The 22,500-nt window shown below is 45.5% G+C and overlaps 1 protein-coding gene across 9 annotated transcripts in view; it reads left to right on the top strand.

Moving 5' to 3' along the window:
• The window catches only part of LOC143037493 (uncharacterized), a 516,293-nt gene that overhangs the window by 372,737 nt on the left and 121,056 nt on the right, over window positions 1-22,500 (top strand). Inside the window, exon 1 of one of the 9 annotated variants that reach the window (XM_076205798.1) lies at window positions 21,679-22,281. The exons of the other annotated variants lie outside the window; for them this stretch is intronic. Within the exon in view, the coding sequence (XP_076061913.1) occupies window positions 22,235-22,281 (47 nt within the window). The 5' untranslated portion in view covers window positions 21,679-22,234. Of the gene's footprint in view, window positions 1-21,678; window positions 22,282-22,500 lie in introns of those variants that run through there. 9 annotated transcript variants of the gene reach the window in all.

Here is a 22,500-nt window from a genome sequence, read left to right as displayed (position 1 = left end):
GAAGGAGGAGGGAGATGAGAAGGAGGAGGAGAAGAAGATAAAGAGGAAGATGGGGAGGAAGAGAAGGAGGGAGGGGAAGAGGATGGAGGAGGAGGAGGACGAAGATGAGAGGAAGATTGGGGGAAATGGTCGTTGGGTGTGGTTAAAGGGAGATCGCGCAAAATCCCCCACAGACTAAGAATTTCTGAAGGCCCTCCATGGAGGAGGAGGAGGAGGAGGAAATGTGGAGGGGAACATTTAGTGGAGGAGGCTTTTGGATGGACCCGGAATGAGAGGTTTAGCGAAGATCCGGTTTGGTGGTTAAGGACGCTAAATTCGATTAAGCTTTCTTGGTTAACCTCGACCCGAAGACGACAGCAGCGAATTGGTTTAAGTTAAAGGGTTTTGTTATGGTTGGCGTCAGGCTATTTTATTCATCTTAAGAGGGGGGATTTTGGATGTAAATGTGGTTATTTCTATTATTATTAGCGTTGTTATTATTACTGTGATTTATCGATATAATTATCAATGTTATTTCATTATTATTATGATTATTATTAGTGTTATTGTTATTATTATTATTATCATTATTATTGTCATTGTTGTTATTATTAGGTATTACTATTGTTATTGATATTATTAGTACTATTATTACTATTATTATCATCATTATCATTATAATTGTCATTATTATTATTGTTATTATTATTATTATTAGTAACATTATTACCATCATTATCATCAGGGCTATATAATTCGAATTTTGTAGTTATACATGCAATTGCAGTGTTGGAGGTGGGGAAATATTAGCAGGATAGGTGTCGTAGACAGCTGTCTGTCATTGAGGTTTCAGGTGAGGTTGACCGAGGGTGTTAGGTTGAGTGTGTGTGTGTGTATGTGTGTGTGCGTGTATGTGTGTGTGCGTGCGTGCGTGTCCATACCATGTTATAATTATTATGCAAATTCTTGCTTAAGAGTTTGTTAACTTTAGGCGCAGAAAAGATTGTATATTGTGAGAGTGTGTGTATTGTGAGATTGTGAGAAGATAGTGAGAATTCGGTCTTTTGTCCTTGATGAAAAATGAGACAGAGACCAGTTGGTTCATGGCACACACAGAAAGACCTCTTTTCCCAGCGGCAAAACAGAGAGCAGAGAGCAAAGGTGGGCTTAGAAAGAGAGAGAGAGAGAGAGAGAGAAGGATCAACTGAAGGAATATATCTCCTTGCATACCGGGTGATACTTTTCCTTGTACTGTGTCTGTCGCCAAGCGATTTTATTCACTTCTGTTGCTTCCCTTTCGGTAACGAAGAGATTGGCAACTACAACATGGCTACGCACTTTAGATATTTTCATTTGGTTAAGGACGAGGGCGATTTTATTCGGCTGAGGAGGTGGGCTAGGAGCTGTAGGGGATGGAGGGGAGGGGAGGGGGATGGTGAGGGGGTTTTGATTGATACAGACACCTTCATGCAGGGGGTAGCCACTGATCTGCATAGAATCGTGTGTTCAGTTTTTTTTTAAAGCTCTACAACACTTTTTTTCTTTTATCGCTTCCTTTTTTTTCAAAACTTAGTTAGGCTAACTTAATCTAATCTAACCTGGTCAACTACTTTGGGTATGCCTCCAGCACGGTGTTGGTGACGGGCAAACAAAAAATATCTCTTTGTTCTTAGCCAGAAGCAAGTATGTAGAGAGATTCATCATGGGAACGGGTTGAAGAAGATGAAGGATGTAGTGGAGACAACTGACTCTAAATGAACTTAAAAATAAATAAAAATAAATATAAAATAACTAAGAATTATGAATAAATAGGAGGAGGAGAGATAGGAGAGGGAGGGAGGGAGAGGAAAGACGTGAGACGTCATGTGGAGGAAGAAAGAGGGAGATTCCCTCCAACAAAAGAAAAAATACATTCGGAGAGGAGGACTGAGGGAGAAAGAAGAAAAAGTGAGAGAAGGGGATATATATACAAACATACATGCAGGAAAAATAGAGAGAGGGGAGGGAAAGTAGAGAGAGAGAGAGAGAGAGAGAGAGGGGGGGAGGGAGGGAGAGAGTTGGGGGCGAGGAGGAAGGGAGAGAGGGAGAGTAGGTGACTCACACATGTAAGACTGGAGGAGGAGGAGGGAGGAAGGGAGGAGGAGGAGAAGAATGGAGTGATGGTGTTGGAGGGGGAGATGGAGGAGGAGGAGGAGGGGGAGGAGAGAATGAAAAGGAGGAGATTGTGAGTCACCGCCATAGGGCCAGGCGCCGCCAAGGGAAACAGAGCTTCTGAAGGGGAGAGGGGGGGGAGTGCTTGTGTGTGGGGGGGAGTGGCGCTCTCCTTCGAAGGAGGGAGTGGAAGGGAGGGAGAGGTTGCGTAGTGGGAGTGGTCACCGGTTGCTCTTCTCAGGAAGAGAGAGGGCTTCTGTTGGGGAGAAGTGGAGGAGGAAAAGAGGAAAGGGAAACATTGTATGGTGAGGGTGATAGGAAAAGGAAATAGAGAGAAAGAGAGAAAATGCATAGTGGGAGCTATGAGAGAGAGAGGAGAGAGGGGGAAAAATCGATGCGTTGGGCATCGAGCTCGCCTCACAGCATAAATGTGCCTGTGTACGATCTCAGTGAATAATCAGTGGTTGTCACTGGCCCTGGCTGTCCCAACATATAGGGCAAAGGTGACTCATTCATTTTCGAGTGGAGATGATTCCCCAATACTAAACAGTGCAGAGGACAAATGATCTGGGTATACGCTATAGTCATGTGTACACATGTGCGTACACGCATGTGTGTACATGGAGCCCACCGTGTGTACAGTTCACTTATTTTTCCCGAAGGCGTGTCATGTACGTTTTTTAGTACACGTGTACACGTGTGTATCTGTGTGCGTGTGTGCATATCTTTCCCTGCGTGTATACATGGGTATTATCACGTGTGTAGGTATTTACGTGCATGTGTAAGTACAGTGTGTATACATTCGTGTCTACATGCGTATGTGCGTATGTGCATATATGTGCACCCATGTGCAGTATACGCATTCTAGCAAATGCTCATAAACTCTAGCAAATGCTTCCTGGAAATTTCTCCCTGTGCAGTGAACGTGGTTGAGAGTGAGAGGTGGTCACTCTCTCCGATAGTAGCATCCAACATGGAGAGGGGGAGGGGAGGGGGAGAGAGGGAGAAGGGGGACAAATGGAGACGGGGAAAGGGGGGAGAGGAATGTGAGATGACGAGAGTGTGTATAAATAAATATATATATATAATATATATATATATATATATATATATATATAAATATATATAAATATATATATATATAATATATATATATATATAAAGCGAGTTGAATGTACTTTCACACTGGTAAGATAGATTATCCCACTATCGGAGAAAAGAAAGTTGTATGAAGATACGTATATTGCGATCACTAACTGTGATCCTCTTCATTGTGGTTGCTACCTCGCTGAAGAGGATCACAGTGACCGCAATATATTTATCTTCAAACAACTTTTTTTTCTCCGATAGTGAGATATTCAGTCACACATACACACACACACACATATATATATATATATATATATATATATATAATATATATATATATATATATATTATATATATATAATATTATATATATATATATATAATATATAATATTATATATATTATATATATAATATTAAATATATATTATATATATATAAAAAATATATATGCGTAAATAACCACTAGGAAAAAGTAAACTAACGAAGCAGAGCGCTTTCGTGTAATTACATCTTCAGTGCAGATACAAAGAAGGAATTATAAGATGAAGAAACAAGGTACAGAATATATGACATAGTGAAGAGGGCATTCGAAGAGGTAGTGGAAGAAGAACACGTGACGGACGTATGGGCCGTCCTGGTAGCCAACAAGTATGGGACGTTTGGGCCGTCCCTGGTAACCAACAAGTATGGGACCCACTGCTCATAATTTATATTACAATTCAAACAATTTTGAAATTTCATGAGAAATAAAACTATCTAATTTGTACAAACCTTGATGAAGATTAACATTTATCCCCTTAACTAGATTTGATCAAACTGCAATTCAATTAAATTTCTTTCTGTTATGTTGTTGTTGTATGTGATGACTTTAGCGTTATCCCAGTCAACTGGGTGGTTAAAATGGTTCATGTGGTTGAATATACCGCTAGATTGGTTTCCCTCTCTAAACGTATTTCTTATGTTGATTGATTCGTGTTGTGAGTGTTTTAGCAGTGGTCCCCTACTTGTTGGTTACCAGGACGGACCAAACGTCCCATACTTGTTGACTACCAGGACGGCCCATACGTCCGTCACGTGTACTTCTTCCACTACCTCTCCGAATGCCCTCTTCACTATGTCATATATTCTGTACCTTGTTTCTTCATCTTATAATTCTTATAATTCCTTCTTTGTATCTGCACTGAAGATGTAATTACACGAAAGCGCTCTGCTTCGTTAGTTTACTTTTTCCTAGTGGTTAATTACGCATTTGTGAACACACGCTCCTAGTGTTTTTATTGCATATATATATATATATATATATATATATATATATATATATATATATATATATATATATATATATTGGGTCCAGTATCGACTTTAATTATTTCATTCTGTCTATCATCAAACTAATTTACTCGGCTGAAGGGATGTAGGGAGGTACAAGGTCATAAGAACTATGAATTGTATTCTAACTGACGCTATACGATTTTATTTAGCTGAGAATGATTCTTGAGGACTAAATGACTTGCATGGGACCCAAGGACCACGTGTCGTTAGGTGAACTGTCCCGGTCTGTGTCTTAAATGTATGCAGAGGGGAGGTGAAGGAAGGCAAAGAATAAGAACAGAAGGAGGAAGAGGAGGAGGAGGAGGAGGAGGAAGAGCATTGTTCATGGGAAGGGAAGGGGGAGGATAGGAAGAAGGTGGGAAGGGGTGAAGAAGAGGAGAGGAGGGTGGGAGGGGGGAAAGGAAAGGGGGATAAAGCGAAGATTGGGAAGGAGGAGGAAGAGGACGAGAAGGAAGAAGAGGAGAGGAATTGTTTCATGGGGACGGAAGGAGGTGGGTGGGAGGGTGAATGGAAAGGAGAGTGTGGGAGGAAGGAGGAAGAGGAGGAAAAGGAGGAGGAAGAGGAATGTTCATGTAGAGGGACGGGGGAGGGTGGGAAGGGCGGAAGGAAGAGAGAGGGAGAGGGGGAAGGGAGAGAGGAGGAGGAAAGGGAAGGGGGGGATAGAAGAGGGGAGGGGGTGGGGGAGTCTTTCAAACTTCCATGTGACACTCCAGGACGCAACAGCCGAGAGAGATCACAGGAGGCTTTGCCTTTGAGCTCCCCTGTTGATTCCAGCTCTCCCCCCTCTCACACCTCTCCCCGCCTCTCACACCTCTCCCCGCCTCTCACACCTCTCCCCGCCTCTCACACCTCTCCCCGCCTCTCACACCTCTCCCCGCCTCTCACACCTCTCCCCGCCTCTCACACCTCTCCCACCTCTCCCCCCTCTCACACCTCTCCCCACCTCTCCCCGCCTCTCCCCCCTCTTCCCCCTCTCACACCTCTCCCCCCTCTCACACCTCTCCCCACCTCTCCCCGCCTCTCCCCCCTCTTCCCCCTCTCACACCTCTCCCCCCTCTCACACCTCTCCCCGCCTCTCCCACCTCTCCCCGCCTCTCCCACCTCTCCCCCTCTCACCTCTCCCTCTTCTTCCCCCTCTCACCTCTCCCTCTTCTTCCCCCTCTCACCCTCTCCCCACCTCTCCCCCCGCCTCTCCCACCTCTCCACCGCTCTCACACCTCTCCCCGCCTCTCACACCTCTCCCCGCCTCTCCCACCTCTCCCCGCCTCTCCCACCTCTCCCCGCCTCTCCCAACTCTCCCCCTTCTCCCCACCTCCTGTCCCCCCTCTCCCCTTCTCCCCACCCTCCTGTCCCCCCCTCTCCCCACCCTGTTCCCCCTTCTCCCCACCTCCTGTCCCCCCTCTCCCCACCTCCTGCCTCCCTCTTCCCACCTCCTGCCCCCCTCTTCCCACCTCCTGCCCCCCTCTTCCCACCTCCTGCCCCCCCTCTTCCCACTTCCTGCCCCCCCTCTTCCCACCTCCTGTCCCCCCTCTCCCCACCTCCTGCCTCCCTCTTCCCACCTCCTGCCCCCCTCTTCCCACCTCCTGCCCCCTCTTCCCACTTCCTGCCCCCCTCTTCCCACTTCCTGCCCCCCTCTTCCCACTTCCTGCCCCCCTCTTCCCACTTCCTGCCCCCCTCTTCCCACTTCCTGCCCCCCTCTTCCCACTTCCTGCCCCCCTCTTCCCACTTCCTGCCCCCCTCTCCCCCCCACTTCCTGCCCCCCCCTTGCCCCCCTCGTCCCACTTCCTGCCCCCCTCGTCCCACGTCCTGCCCCCCTCTTCCCACTTCCTGCCCCCCTCTTCCCACTTCCTGCCCCCCTTTTCCCACTTCCTGTCCCCCGTCTCCCCACCTCCTGTTCCCCGTCTCCCCTCCTCTCCCCGTCTCCCCACCTCCTCTCCTCGCTCTCCCCACCTACTCTCCTCGCTCTCCCCACCTCCTCTCCCACATCTCCCACCTCCTCTCCCACATCTCCCACCTCCTCTCCCACATCTCCCACCTCCTCTCCCACATCTCCCACCTCCTCTCCCACATCTCCCACCTCCTCTCCTCGCTCTCCCACCTCCTCTCCTCGCTCTCCCCACCTCCTCTCCTCTCCCCACCTCTTCCCCACCTCCTCTTCCCCACCTCCTCTTCCCCACCTCCTCTCCCCACCTCTTCCTTCTCCCCACCCCTCCTCTCCCCCGCCCTCCTCTCCCCACCTCCTCTCCCCACCTCCTCTCCCACTTCCTCTCCCACATCTCTCACCTCCTCTTCCACCTCTCCCCACCTCCTCTCCCACCTCTCCCCACCTCCTCTCCCACCTCTCCCCACCTCCTCTCCCACCTCTCCCCACCTCTCCCCACCTCTCCCCACCTATCCCACCTCCCCCACCACCTCTCCACACCTCTCCCCCACTCCACACCTCTCCTCCCTCTCCCCCCTCTCCACACTTCTCCCTCTCCCCACTTCTCCTCCCTCTCCCCCTCTCCCCACTTCTCCTCCCTCTCCCCCCTCTCCACACCTCTCCTCCCTCTCCCCCTCTCCACACCTCTCCCCCCTCTTCACCTCTCCCTCCTCTCCCCCTCTCCACCTCTCCTCTCCCCCCTCTTCACCTCTCCCTCCTCTCCCCCCTCTTCACCTCTCCACCTCTCCTCTCCACCTCTCCCTCCTCTCCACCTCTCCTCTCCCTCCTCTCCCTCCACTCCCTCCTCTCCCCCTCTCCCCCTCTCCACCCTCTCCCACCTCTCCACCTCTCCCTCCTCTCCCCCCTCTTCACACCTCTCCTTCCCTCTCCCCATCTCTCCCCATCTCTCCCACCTCTCCTCTCTCCCTCAACCCTTCCGTTGCCGCTCGTAAATGTTTCTTCCTCCTCTCCCTCTCCCCCTCCCTCTCCCGCTCCCCCTCTCTCCCCCTCTCTCTCCCCCTCTCCCCCCCTCTCTCTCCCCCTCTCCCTCTCCCCTGGCGCCATGTCCACATGTCTATCAGATGACCATACACCCATCCCACCCCTCACCCTCCCATACCCTCCCACTCTCCGTTCTCTATAACCTTAACATACTGCCAACTCATCTCCTCCTTCTCCACCACCACCACCTCCTTCTTCTCCACCACCACCACCTCCTTCTCCACCATTTCCTCCACCACCTCCTTCTCCACCATTTCCTCCACCACTACCACTTTCACCGATGCTACATCAGCTTCTTTCTCTGTTTTCACGTCTTCGTCCTCCTCCTCCTCCTCCTCCTCGCCCTCCTCCTCGCCCTCCTCCTCGCCCTCCTCCTCCTCCTCCTCCTCCTCCTCGCCCTCCTCCTCCTCCTCCTCCTCCTCCTCCTCCTCCTCCTCCTCCACCTCATCCTCCTCCTCCTCCTCCTCCTCCTCTCCCTCCTCCTCCTCTCCCTCCTCCTCCTCTCCCTCCTCCTCTCCCTCCTCTCCCTCCTCCTCTCCCTCCTCTCCCTCATCCTCTCCCTCCTCTCCCTCATCCTCATCCCCCTCCTCTCCCTCATCCTCATCCCCCTCCTCTCCCTCATCCTCATCCCCCTCCTCTCCCTCATCCTCATCCCCCTCCTCTCCCTCATCCTCATCCTCCTTCTTCTCTTCCTCTTTTTCATCCTCCTCTCCCTCCTCCTCTTCCTCCTTATTCGCCTCCTCCTCCTCATCATCGTCTTCCTTCTAGTCTTCCTCCTCTCCTCCTCCTCATCGTCTTCCTTCTAGTCTTCCTCCTCTCCTCCTCTTCATTCTTGTCTTCCTCCTGTTCCTCCTCCTCTCTCTCCTCTTCGCCCTCCTCTTCCTCCTCCTCCACCTCCTCTTCCTCCTCCACCTCCTTTTTGTTTATTCCGCGATTGCCCGCAAAGAAACGACAAGTATCGACGTTTTCTAATTCCCATTTTCCGTTTTCTATTGCACGGTGGAAGGATGTTTATGACTGGTTGGATGGAGATAAGTTGAAAGAAGAGAGGGAGAGAGAGAGAAAGAGAGAGAGAGAGAGTACAGTTTTTATTTAGCTCTTCATTTAAAGTCTCTCTCTCTCTCTCTCTCTCTCTCTCTCTCTCTCTCTCTCTCTCTCTCTCTCTCTCTCTCTCTCTCTCTCTCTCTCTCTCTCTCTCTCTCTCTCGCTCGCTCTCTCTGTATCGTTGACTCATCTTTGACGTCATCGATGACGTCATGTATGTCGAAACTCGTTCATGACGTCATATCGTCCAAATTTGGCTATAACAAAACAAGTATTTAACCTTGTTCAAGAGATTGATTGAGCATTGTGTTCATTAACATGGGTTAACAAGGTTAGCAAACTGAATGACATACAGCCGGAGTCGCTTAATCTCCTTCAAGACACCCCCTGTGCCCTGTGTACTTGACCGTAGGGCAAGTGGCAATCACTTGGGACTCGAACCTGGATCCGTAGTCACGAGGTGAGATCGATACCCAACGCGCCGAGACAGGCCATCTGAGTACAAAGGGCAAAGGTGACGACAAGATCCTCAGCAAAGCGTCTCCTGGGGATGAATAGTTGACTGGTATCCAATAACCAAAGATAACTTCCCCCACCCCGGGCTCTCCTAACACAAAGGGTATAGGTTGCGGTTGTCGGTCACAGCGAAGCCCCCCCCCCCGTCTCGCCTCTGTTAGAGTTAATTGGTGATAATTAGTTTAGGTTGCTGAGCACGCTTGTCTTGTTAACCTGGTCACCGGAGGGGGGCCAATTAGATTAAGGACAAAAACTCCCGTTTTTACATGTTGTAACTCTTGGAGTCTTCTGGAAGTCTCCTGACAGTCTCTAAGGAGTCTCCTGATAGTTTACTGGCAGCCTTCTTCAGTCCTCTGGGATTGTCCTGGCAGTCTCCTGGGAGTCTTATGGAAGTCTTCTGAGACTCTCCTGGCAGTCTCTTGGGAGTTTCCTGGTAGTCTCCTGGAAGTTTCCTGGAAGTCTTCTCGTAGTCTTCTGGGACCCTCCTGGCAATCTCCTGAGAGATTCCTGGTAGTCTCCTGGAAGTCTCGTGGGAGTTTTCTAGTAGTCTCCTGGAGTCTCCTAGAGGTCTCCTGGGGGTGCCCAGGCAATCTCTTCGTAGTTTTTTGGGAGTGTCCTGGAAGCCTCCCGGGAGTTTCATGGAAGTCTGCTGGGAGTCTTCTGGTACTCTCCTAGGAGTCTTCTGGAAATCTCCTGGGAGTTTCCAGACAATCTCCCCGTAGTTTCTTGGGAGTCTCCTGGAAGTCTCACGGGAGTCTCCTGGAAGTCTACTGGAATTCTCTAGTCTCCTGGCAGTCTTCTGGTAGTCTTCTGGAACTCTCCAGGGAGCCTTTTTGGAGTCTCAATTGAATTTCCTGGAAGTCTCCTTGTAGTCTCATGTGAGTCTTCTGGCAGTCTCCCGTAAGTCCCTTGGGAGTCTCCTAGCAGTTTACTTGGAGTCTTCTGGTAATTGTGGCCACGATGATATCATGGTAACTACACCCGTACCATATCTCCGTGTTTCTGAAGCACGCACACACACACACACACACACACACACACACACACACACACACACACACACACACACACACACACACACACACACACACACACACACACACACACACGCACAATACAAACATGTATATTGTTTATACACAAAAACAAACAAGCGTACATTCGTGTGTGTGTGTGTGTGTGTGTGTGTGTGTGTGTGTGTGTGTGTGTGTGTGTGTATTAATAATTTTCGCCTCCAGATTACCCTGGATGATGTTGATTAAAGTATCTGTAGAATTTCGAATCTTGCAAATTAGATTTCCCAACGGACGGTTTTCAATTCGTCATTGCAAAACCCAAATAAAAATAAAAAAAATTCACATTTCTTATGATCCTAATTTTTTGTTTATTTAATCTATCTACCTATTTGTTAATTTAATTTCTACTTATTTTATTTTTTATTCTATTTTATTTTATTTTTTGGTTTATCTATTTATTCATTCATTCATGCATTTATTTATTTCTGCCTCGCTGTCCATCAACTCCCGCTCTTTTGAACGAAAAAGACTTACATTCGTTCCATTAGGATTCGTTCTTTTCCAACGTCAGTCCGTTCCCAGAACCCTTCGTTCACGGGTACGATGATATATGAACACAAACTTGTCGATTCGGTATAGGCAGTTCATAACAAGCGTTTGCCTACGTATTCGCTCGGCCTGCGTGTATCGAGTGCATAAATTTCGTGCAAGCAATATTTTAGCGGTTTCAGTGACACCCCTATGGTCCAGAGTCGCAAAGTATTCTTGTCTGATAAGGAGGAGACATCTAAAGGGAAAAAAAAAATAATAATAATCTTTTGTTCTCCGCCTTAGAGTATATCTGTCCTTGTATGCCACCTCAAGGACTTCACCTCTTCAGTGTGATATTATTGTCCCTTAAAGGCTAGAAGCGCTGGTTATTGTTGACGAAATGCTTAGGTATTGTGGTATACGACTCTCCCTATTATTATTATTATTATTTTTATTTATTCATTTATTCATTTATTTATTTATTTATTTATAAATTGGTCGGAATATCGAAAAGGCTGAAGAGTCTGGATTCTTCCGTATTTCGAAAAAAAAAAAAAAATCTTCCATATTTTGGAAAATTCCAAATAAGGGAGAATTCTGAATTTTGGAATTTTTTTCCAATAGCGAGAACTATCATTAAACAGAAGCCTTGCCTTCGAAGCTCACTAAGAGACTTCAGAATTTATATTTAATCAAATCACTTGCCGACAGCCAGAATAGATAAGACAAGTCAGATGTGGAAAATCAGCCCAATCTGATGGTGTCGATAAAGACTACAATCACTTGTGTTAGAATGAGAAAAACGCCTTTGCGGATGCAGGGCTTTTACGTGCGTTCCGGCACATCCTCTTTGGGTTTCGATTCCCGAGGGCCGTTCCCGGTACCCTCCTCCAAGGAAGGAGGAAGTCGTGAAGATAACTACAGGAAGTCCGGAAGAGTTTTTGGAATCCTTATTATTTTATGAAAATAAGAAGAAAGGTTTAATATATACATGTGTGAACACAGACAATACACACACACACACACACACACACACACACACACACACACACACACACACACACACACACACACACACACACACAAACATATATATATATATATAATATTTGCATATTGTGTATGTGGCTATTTCCTATATCAGGGGGAAGAAGCTTATTGGTATAGAGATATTGTATATGTGTGTGTATGTGTGCGTGCGCGCGTGAGTACGTGTATGTATGTGCGTGAGTGTGTGTGTGTGTGTGTGCGTGTGCGTGTATTTAGACACATGCAAGACATGTATACAATGCAGCATACATATGTCTTGGTCGGATAAGGACAGGCCCAAAGTGGAAGATCACAAGAGGCTATTTCTCGCATTCATTTCCATGATGAGGACTTCGGGGGGGGGGGGGGAGTAGGGAGGAGTGGGGGGAGTGGAGAGTGACAGTCCTTATTGTTATGGAGAAACTTTGTACCTCTTTGTCAGTCCTTTGTCTGGGCCTTTGTTACCCGCAACGTTTCTATTTAGTCCTTTTTCGTCCTGATGATCATGATAATGGTCATGATGATGGTCACAGTTGGAAGTACTCGGAAAGCTCAAACCTCCACCAGAGCAGTCTATCAAAAGTTGATAAATAATAGAATGGAATAAAATAGTAATAATAAAGATGATGACAATAATAATGATAATAACAATGACAGATGAAATAAGATAAATAAAGGATTACAAAGGCGGAGCATGCCGACAGGAGACCTTTAGGTCCATAACTAGGTCGGATACGAAAACAATTATCATGCTAAATAGATCAAAATAAATAAAGATTATTATAAGTAATAAATAAAATAGATAAATGCATAGGTATAGTTAGATAATAAACAAACAGGTAAATAGTAAATGAATAATAACAACTGTTAAATATTAATAAATAGAAAATTCTCGTGAAGGTCGGGGGTATAAATATTTTGTCAATAAAGTCTTCTTTGCGGAAAGTCCGCCTCATATTTGTGTTTGTGAAGACACATAGATGGACGTAAAGTTCGGCGAGAGATTTTCGTGGCAAAAGAAAAGTGTCGTGGGTATTAACGGGCGCTCTTAAGAGAAAAATGAGCAGCGTGGCGGGAGAGGGGGGATGGCCCTCATCCACGAGGAGCTAAGATGGGTGAGGGGGTTTATATATATATATATATATATTTTTTTTATATATGTATATCTATATATATATGTATATTTATATATATATATGTATATATATATGTATATATATATATAATGTATATTTATATATATGTATATATATATATATAATGTATATTTATATGTATATATATATATATATATTATATATATATATATATATATATATATATATAATGTATATTTTATAAACATGTATATTTTATATTTATATATATATATATATATATATAATGTATATTTATATATATGTATATATATATATATATATATTATATATATATATATATATATATATATATATTCGGATTTTTCTAATATTCCCAACTTTTCCTCTTGAATATTGGGGAGTTCCGAAATTCCGAGAGATATTCCGAATAAAAAAATAATCTGTATCCTTTATCTATCAACACATTAATGAAATTTAACACCTTGGTTGTTTGACAAAATCCTCTGACAGCAGATAGAATAAATGAATGTAATTTTGGTCCAAGGGATTTTATTCGTCCCCCTGGGGAACCCCCCGGCCCTCTCCCCCTCCCCCCTCACCTCCCCTCTCCCCTCACCTCTCCCTTCCCCTCACCTCCCCCTCTCCTTCCCTCTCCCTTCACCTCTCCCTTTCCCTCACCTCCCCCTCCTCCTTTCCCCCTCCCCTTTCCCACCTCCCCCTCCCCTTTCCCCCTCCCCTTCCCCTCTCCCCCTTCCCTCCCCTTTCCCCTTCCCCCTCCCTCCCCTTTCCCCTTCCCCCTCCCTCCCCTCCCCTCCCTTTTCCCCTCTCTCCCCTCCCCTCCCCTTTCCCCCTCCACCTCTCTACACCTCCCCCCTCCCCCTCCCCCCCTCCATGGTATTGAACAGGTTTAAGAATATTGCAAATGGAATCGGAATCAAATATTGGACCCGAAATTAGATGCACGGGAGATTCAATTGGGTTTGGTTTGAGAGAGAGAGAGAGAGAGAGAGAAGACAACCGCTGTTGTTGTTTGGGTTAGGTCTCATTGCAAAGCCATAATTGCATCACGCAATAACTGATCGATCGGTGGGAAGTTGGCCCACTCTTTCCGTTTTCTTTATTACTTGTTTATCGCCCAATAAACTTCTTGGTTGTTCCCTCTCTACCTATATCTCTTGTTTTCTCTTTCTGTCTCTTTTACTTTCTCTTTCTCTCCCTCTCTCTCCATCTCCCTCTTTGTCTCTATATCTTCCTCTCTTTCTATCTCTCCCTCTCTTCCTCTTCTCTTCCTCTTCTCTCTCCTCTCTTCTCTATCGACCTCCTTTTCTTTGTATCTATATCTTCCTCTCTTTCTACCTCTCCCTCTCTGTCTCCCTCGCTTCCTCATCTCTCTCTCTCTATCTCCCCTTCTCTCTTTCTCTCCCTGTCTATCTATCTATCTCCCCTTGTCTTTCTCTATCTATCGCTCTATCTTCTATCTCTTTCTTTTCATATTTCCCTTCTGACCTTGACCCTCACCTGTTTTAATAAAAATCTGTCGGCGACATTGGGAACGAAATGTAATTGAGCTGCGTCGAGGTTCGAGTCCCACCTCGCCACTGATCTCATCTTAATGGCGGAACTGATGTCTGGACTCTGTTTGAAATTAGTTTTTGTTCTCTTCATCTCGGCGGGCGGTTGTAGTGTCGATCACAGTCGATCAGAGTCGATGACGCGCGGCCATGTTTGGTCTGCGCGTCCAATTGGATGTTTTCCCTCTCCTGCCCTTATGGTGGGTCTTAAACCCGCTTAGCTGATTGCAATTTGGAATCTGAATCTGTTTATCAACGCTTCGTGCGATCATGCTATTTTGTTTGTCCCGGAGCCATTGTGTGTGTGTGTGTTTTAGTTGATATATTTTGAATATAAGATTACCTTTTTTGGTTTTGTTGTCATTTATTTTTATTATTATTATTATTATTTCTTTTTTAGTGTCTTGTTTTTACTGTATGGCCATTTTCATTGTAGTGTCTTGTTATGCGGATCTCCGTATTGTTTGGGCCATTTCCTTTATCTTCGTTCATTATTGTCCCTGCTGTGGTTTATTTATTTTCATAATGTTTAGATCACATGTTTCATAACTATTCGTTCACTCGAAACGTGACATTTTGTTCGTTCCACAGTATTCCGTTCACTTGTCTCATAGACTTTGGCCCATTTGTTTCATAATGTTAAGTCCACGGTCTCTAACTATCGTTCAAGGCTCCCTCACCCCCCTATTTAGCTATTACTGTCTTGGAAGATTCATGCATAGATTTTACGTCATGTGCATGAGAAGAAGTCTTGCCAATATTCTTCCTATTTGCTGCACTGAACTTCCGCAGTGCTGCAGTTCTTATGCATGTGAGCGATCATAAGAACACAAACTTCGATCACAAATCTCCATCACCACCACTCTATCACTGTGTATCACATAACACCCTGCAGTTCTTATGGATGTAATCGATCATAAGAACACAAACTTCGATCACAAATCTCCATCATCCTACCACAGCATTGGGTCATTATTACATAGTGGCCCAATAGTGGACCTACCTTTATTGGGCCGCTAGGAAACCCAGACACTATAATATAGTGGTAGTTAGTAGAGTATTGGTGATTTCATTCAGTGTTAAAGTGACCTCCAACTAGGAAAATAGGTTGAATTATGCCCTCCGACGGTGCCACATACTCACGCTTTTCAGCACCGCACCTTGGTAATCACTTTACCTGCATCATAACATTACACCATCGCTTTTGCGCTGTTGCCACATCTAAGACACGACCCTAGGGCCTATAGACAATGTCAGGCCTACCTGGCCAGGGCTAATAGGCTAGGTTACATTATAAAGGCTACCACGTTAGGGCTACCACGCCAGGGTTACAATATCAGGGCTACATTGTCAAGGCTACCTCGCCAGGGCTACAATATCAGGGCTTCCACAGCCCTCAGCCATTCTGAGGTTTATTTTTCCACCATCATTTCCACCATCACACAACAAATCTTATTCTGCGGTTAATGTTGGCCAGCCGCTGAGCTGTTTGTTTTACGAGGAGAGAGAATGAGAGAAAAAGAGAAAAGAGAAGTCAACAAAAACTGATTCTTTTCTTATGGATAAGAGAAGCTTATTGAACCCGAAACCTCTCTTTCTCTCTCTCTCTCTCTCTCTCTCTCTCTCTCTCTCTCTCTCTCTCTCTCTCTCTCTCTCTCTCTCTCTCTCTCTCTCTCTCTCTCTCTCACCTCTCTCTCTTTTCCCTCTTATTTTGTCTGTGTGTGTGTGATTCATCACCATAGTCTTGGATCACGTGTTGGACTCGTGATCGACATCTATTTCCTTCCCGGAAGAGAGCTCAGAGGTTGTATATGACCGATCTATGGGTAATGTTGTGACTTTACACGGACACACACACCCAACTCCCCGCCTACGAGTTGGAGTCACGACTTGCAGCGCAGTGATACTGAAATTATTTCAGCCCTGGGCGGGATTCGAACCCGGACCTCCGTAGTGTGTATGTGTGTGCGTGTGTGTGTGTGTGTATGTGTGTGTGTGTGTGTGTGTGTGTGTGTGTGTGTGTGTGTGTGTGTGTGTGTGTGTGTGTGTGTGTGTGTGTGTGTTCGTTCGTCTGGGGGAGGCCGGAACCACGTTTCTCGTCACATCCCCTGACCACCTGGAGTCATAGGAAAGGGCCAAGTGGAACCAGCCCTTCTCACTCGAATGCTGCATTAGCCGCTTAATGGCTCTTCTTCCTCCTCCCTTCCTCTTCTTCCTCCTCCCTTCCTCTTCTTCCTCCTCCTCCTCCCCTCCTCCCCTCCCCTTCCTCCTCCCCTCCTCCCTTCCCACTCCACATTTAATCCTAATCCTAGATTTCCTTCATCCTTCTCTTCCTTCACGATCTTCTTCTATATTCTGCCTCCTCCTCCTCCTCCTCCTCCACTTCCTCCTCTTCCACTCCCTCCTCTTCCACTCCCTCCTCTTCCACTCCATCCTCTTCCACTCCACTTTTGATCATAATCCTTACCTTCCTCCATCTTTCTTTTTCTCCACGATCTCCTCCTCCTCCTTCTCCTCCTCACTGCAAGCTCCAGGTAGACGCCCATTGTGTAGGTGGCACTGCGATTACCAGCTCTTCTATCCTTAGATAGAGAGAGGCGTGTGTGTATTTACCTAGTTGTATTTTACGGGACGGGAGCTAGGCTATGCTCGTTGTGACCCGCTTTCGTATCTCTCCACGTCCAGTTTATTCTTGAACTCTTGTATAGTTCTGGCATTCACTGTGTGTGTGTGTGTGTGTGTGTGTGTGTGTGTGTGTGTGTGTGTGTGTGTGTGTGTTGGACATGCAATTCAGCTGATGATCATGTCGAGTCATGCTCTCTTTTAACTCTCTCTCTCTCTCTCTCTCTCTCTCTCTCTCTCTCTCTCTCTCTCTCTCTCTCTCTCTCTCTCTCTCTCTCTCTCTCTCTCTCTCTCTCTCCCCCTTTATCTTCCCCCCCAGCCTCTTATCCAAGAGGCGCCCATGAATATATTGTTGATCCGTATCAGCGACCAAGTCCGGCAATTTATATGCGCGCGGCGCTCAATGCGACTCTGGCTCCTATTCGTCCGGAAGCTTGGAAGCTTCTGGGCGAGCTTCTTTTTCTTCCTGGCTTTGTCTTTGTCTTTTGGTATTGTCTTTGTCCTCTTCGACTGAATAAAAATGCCTGGCACCAGTCCTGTTGAATATATATATATATATATATATATATATATATATATATATATATATATATATATATATATATATTATGACGTCATGTCGCAGTCTGTCGAGCGACATATTGTTTACCACTGTGACGTCATGTCGCATTACGACCAACGGTTTTACGTCGTTGTTTCCATCTATGTCATGTCGCAGTTAACATTATGTCGTCATTCTTTCCATATATGACGTCAATTCGCATTCTGCCCAGTCACGTGTCGTCATAGCCTCCTACTGTGACGTCTTGTCGCAGTCTGACCGGCAGTGTGTCGTCATTGTTTCGTCTATGACGTCATGTCGCATTATACCCAGCGACGTGACGTCACTGTCTCATTCTGTGACGTCATGTCGCAGTCTGACAAACGAACTTGTTTTCGGAGACTGACAGACGATTTTAATCGGCTGAGGGAAGGACTGCCGACCTAGAAAGGGTCTCGACCGGTTCAGGCTTCGTTCAACACGTGGGTCGCCCTCTCTGCCGAATAAAATCGTTTGGGTTAATCACCGAGTCATAGAATTGAAGAGAGAAATGTACCATAAGCACATGGCAGTATCTGGTAACTCTTGTGGGGAATCGAACCCGGGAACTTTGTGTTCACGAGAAGGAACCTAGTCTAACATGCGACAGCTATACATTGGCCATACAGAAAGAGAGAGAGAAAGAGAGAGAGAGAGAGGGGGGGAGAGAGAATTCATATTTTTCGTAATTTATTTCCCATTTCTGGGATATATTATCCCCAGATTTATCATCCGGGTTGGAATGGCGCCGAGTATCCGGAGACTTCTGGAGTCGTCTGGGAGTTTCTGGGCTCTGCGTTCGTTCGTGGGGGATCCCCACTCACCTGATCAAAATCGCCTGACGGCAGCCGATATAAAGTATTCTAAGGAACTATGTTGTTCTCAAGATATTCCTTGCGTTGAATAAATTATCTTGTGCTAGCCGAAATTAAATATTTTATTTTTTCATGCAAATGTATTACCACTATGCGGAAGAAAAAAAAAGGAAGAAAAAAATTCGGAAAGTATTGGAGTGTCTTCGTTGCCCACCATTGGAAAAATTTGCACCACATACACGCGTTTGCACCACTGCCCACCACCGCTACCTTGCAAGATTTTTTTTTTTTCTTTTTTTTTTTTTTTTTGCCGGACGGCATGTCCCGGACATGCAAGAAGTCTGGGGAAAGTGTCCGGATGTGTTGCGTCGTCTTCGGGGGAGACACGTTTTTTGGTGCCTCGGCCCCAGGTGTTCCTCTCCAGCAGGAGAAGAGGAAGAGGAAGAAGAACCACCAGAAGGTCCTGATGCCCCGTGCGCGCGAGAGGGGTTCCTGCCCCGAATTTGGATTATTTTCTTCTTATCATTATTATTATTATTATTATTATTATTATTATTATTATTTACTTTTCTTCTCCTCCTCCTTTTATTTTGTTTTTTCTACTTCTTTTTTCCCTCTTTCTTCTTCTTGTCTTGCTTTACTTCCCTTTCTACCTCCTCCTTACTTTTACTCCTTTTCCTCCTCCTCCTCCTTCTTATTCTTCTCCTTATTCCTTTTCTTTTCCTTCATCCTTCTTCCTCTCCTTCTTCTCTTCTCGTTCTTCTCCTCGTTCTTCTCCTTCTTCTTTTTTTTCTTTTACCTCTTCCATTCCTTCTGCACCTTTTTCCTTATTTCTTCCCCTTTCTTGGTCTTTTTCTTTCTCCCCTTCACTTTTTTCTTCTATTTCCTCTCTCGGTATCGTTTTTCCATTTATTCTTTTTTCTCTCTTGCCCCCGTCTCTTTCCTTCTTTCTTTTTCTTTTTCTTAATTCTTTCTTTTTCTTTTTCTCTGGTTTCAGGTTTATACAAAAAATGTACTCATGTGTGATGTTTGCACGAATTCACATCTCTGATATCTTATATATTCATCCGTATCTCTTATCTAAAGACTCATCTTGTTCTGACCCAATGTCCTCCCCACGCTGGTGCTTCCCGACACCTCAACACAGTCCGTTGCTCCTTTGACCTCGTGACCTAAGATGGCGGGTAGGACAGGTCACAGGTCCTGTGGCGAGGTCATCGAAGTAGCGCCTTCGGGAGTTCAGCGTCTGAAGAACGAGGAACAGATCCTGCGAAGGAGGAGCTCCTCCGAAGGAGCTTCGTTCTTCGGCAGCGTCTGATAACCCGCCAGGAGGGATCCTACAAGCAAAGGGGTGACTTTAGGATTGCTCCGCCTTTGTAATCCTTTGTAATCCTTTGACTTGAGTTCTCCAAGTTGCTTAAATGGGATAATCCAAAGACGTTGAAAAAGGTTTTGGTATACCTAAGGTCCCCTTAAAACCTCCTTAAGGTCCCCTTAAAACCTCCTAAAGGTTCTCTTAAAACCTCCTTAAGGTCCCCTTAAGACTCCCTTAAAGTCCCCTTAAGTCCCCCTGTGAAGGTGTGGTTATGATGTGACTATAGACACGTGAACTTTATAAGTGTTTGTGTTTAGAAAAGACGACTGAAAAGGAACCTATCACAGAGTGTAGTGTCATTCACTTTGATCCAAAAGAAACCGTGGCTCTAAGATGAGACTAAACACAATAATTACGACGTTTTTCGGATAAATTGACCTGAAATGTCCAAAATCAAAGACTCCCGCGCACGCGCAGTGGAAAGAGAAGAGAACGGTGGTGTTCATCGCAAAGAAGAAGAACAAGAAGAAGAACAACATATTAACACGTTTCTCGAAGTCGAGAACGGAAGTAAAGCAGAAGGAGAAACTAAGGTAACAGGATCCTAAGGGCAAGATTGGTTCTACGTTAATATGTAATGACAATTGGTCCCCCGTGGGGTCCGTATCTGGCGTTGGTGGGGACCCAAATGAGCCTACCCGAACCTTGAACCAATTATTGGAACCTTTGAGTCGCCAACCACCACGTGGATCCCTTAACAAGGGGTCGTTGACGGCTCTACGGAAGACTTTTTGGTTTTCGATTTTTCGTCTCGTGTTTTATATTTTCTTTGTTTTCATCTTCGTTGCTTTCTGTGTGCTCAACGAAAACAATGAAGAAATGATATTGAAGGACTTTAGCTTTCAAATCGTGTGGTAATTGATATGAGAGATTTAGTAAAAGAATGTGGAGGTTGTTGATATATATAAGAAAGACATTTTGGTTTCTGTATCAAGCAGAAATATAGTTCGATTGTTTGAAAACAAGTGATTCTCAACAACCAGATGAAAAAAGCGAAACAATATGAAAACACGTTTGATAAGTGCCACAGATTCTTTACATATGACTCACGATAGTTGAACAATAAGAGAAACAAAAACGAAGAAAAAATAAAAAGATCGAGTGAGTTTGAGCGTTGATAAGCAAGAGCCGAAAAGAAAAGAAAAAAAAAGAACGAAGTATTTCTTACATTTCTCGGAAAGGAAATTCCATACAAAACTACCTCTTGCTTCATTCTTGCGTAAGTCGAGGTATAGTCTTTCAGAAAAGACTATACGTGAGGCTCACGTAAGACCAAGAGGTTCTCCTCCTTGAAATCCCGGACAAAGGAACTCGGACATGAAACACCGGGTCAGTAAGCGTATCGTCAGGAGACAGAGAAGACTTACCGTCGTCGAGGTCCACCTTGAAGCCACCGAGGTAGATTCAGTCCGAACCGGTCCTTCACGAAGGAGAGGAGAGTGTCCGGGGTAGTGCCACAAGGATCACTGTTGGCATCCGTTGGAGTTCGAGCTCTCGAGATTTCGTTCTCAAAGACTTATTACCTGAAGCTTAAGACTTTTTTTTAAGAAAAAATCGTTATAGAGACGGTCTATCTGTTTAAAGATATTTCTTCTCCAATTTTTACTTTATCTTATCGCAAAGTCCTCGATTTTTTTTCTCACACCAAAAAGTGCCAAAAGATTATTCTCGTGTGATAATTTTGTGCTCGATCTATTTCTTTTTCTCAATCTTGTGAAGTCTTGCGAAAGTAAACGTAGATAGATAGAATAACTGTGATTCATGGTAATACGCTAACATTCCTGACTGATCCATTTTGGACCCTCTAATACCAAAATCGATTTTTTAATCAACCGAGCAAAGAAACTTATGTCTGAAGTTAACCAGAAACAAACAGTAACTCATAAATCACTCGTTACCGATACCAAGAGGATAAAGTATTCGTGTTTACCCACATCTACGAAAGTGTGTTTTTTTCTTTGAACGCTCATACGTAAACAAACCTATGAATTGCATCGCCACGCCCCCAAGGCCGATGACGTCATTGAAATCGCCGAAGAAGAAAAACAATTGAAAGTCGAGAGGTTCCAAGACTTAGGTGCTTTTATCTCCGAAAGCGTTTCAATTTGGAGATCTTCGATTTTTTTAACCCTCCAAAATAAATATTAATTTTGAAGAAATGACTAGTTATTTCTTCATCGTGAGAGCCTCTTGGAGTGATACTTGAACATTGTAAAATCTCATCTGTGGGGATTAAGTCGAGGACTTCATCAAGCAATGTTTTGAGTTCATTTTCCTTATCTCATCCAAGACTATCTGCTCAGAGTAATCACCGCGAAGCTATGCATATTCACGCCTTTCTAACCACTGGATGACTACCGGTAACTACCTACTCGCCTCAGTAGTTCCGGTAGTGTCTGTTACCGGAAGCACTACCGGAAACTTCCCAGAAGTGCGCTTCCGGCCCACTCCGGACTGAAGAGTGGAGTGCCCCCCAAGGAGCACCTTCGTTCTCCGTCCGTGTGCCACTTGGCACTGTCGCCTCCCACCCCTTATAAGAAGGCCGTCCTCAGCAGAGACATGGCGAGCAGCATGTACCTCGCCGTCTCCACCTGCGTGTGCTGCAGGTAAAACTTGGTCTTTTTGTAAATTGATAGATTCAGTGTTTGTGCTTTTGTGTGTGTGTGTGTGTGTGTGTGTGTGTGTGTGTGTGTGTGTGTGTGTGTGTGCGTGCGTGTGTGCGTGCGTTGCTGGAGCGTGTTAGCTCGCTACAAATTGACAGGCTCTGTGTTTGTGCTTGTGTGGAAGTGTGTGTGTTGCTACTGTTTGTTAGCTTGCACACGTAC

The sequence above is a fragment of the Oratosquilla oratoria genome, chromosome 22 (genome assembly GCF_046742065.1).
Source record: "Oratosquilla oratoria isolate Oo_2021 chromosome 22, ASM4674206v1, whole genome shotgun sequence".
NCBI lineage: Eukaryota > Metazoa > Arthropoda > Malacostraca > Stomatopoda > Squillidae > Oratosquilla > Oratosquilla oratoria.
Note: the sequence above shows the minus strand (reverse complement) of the source record. Positions and strands in the feature narration are given on the sequence as shown.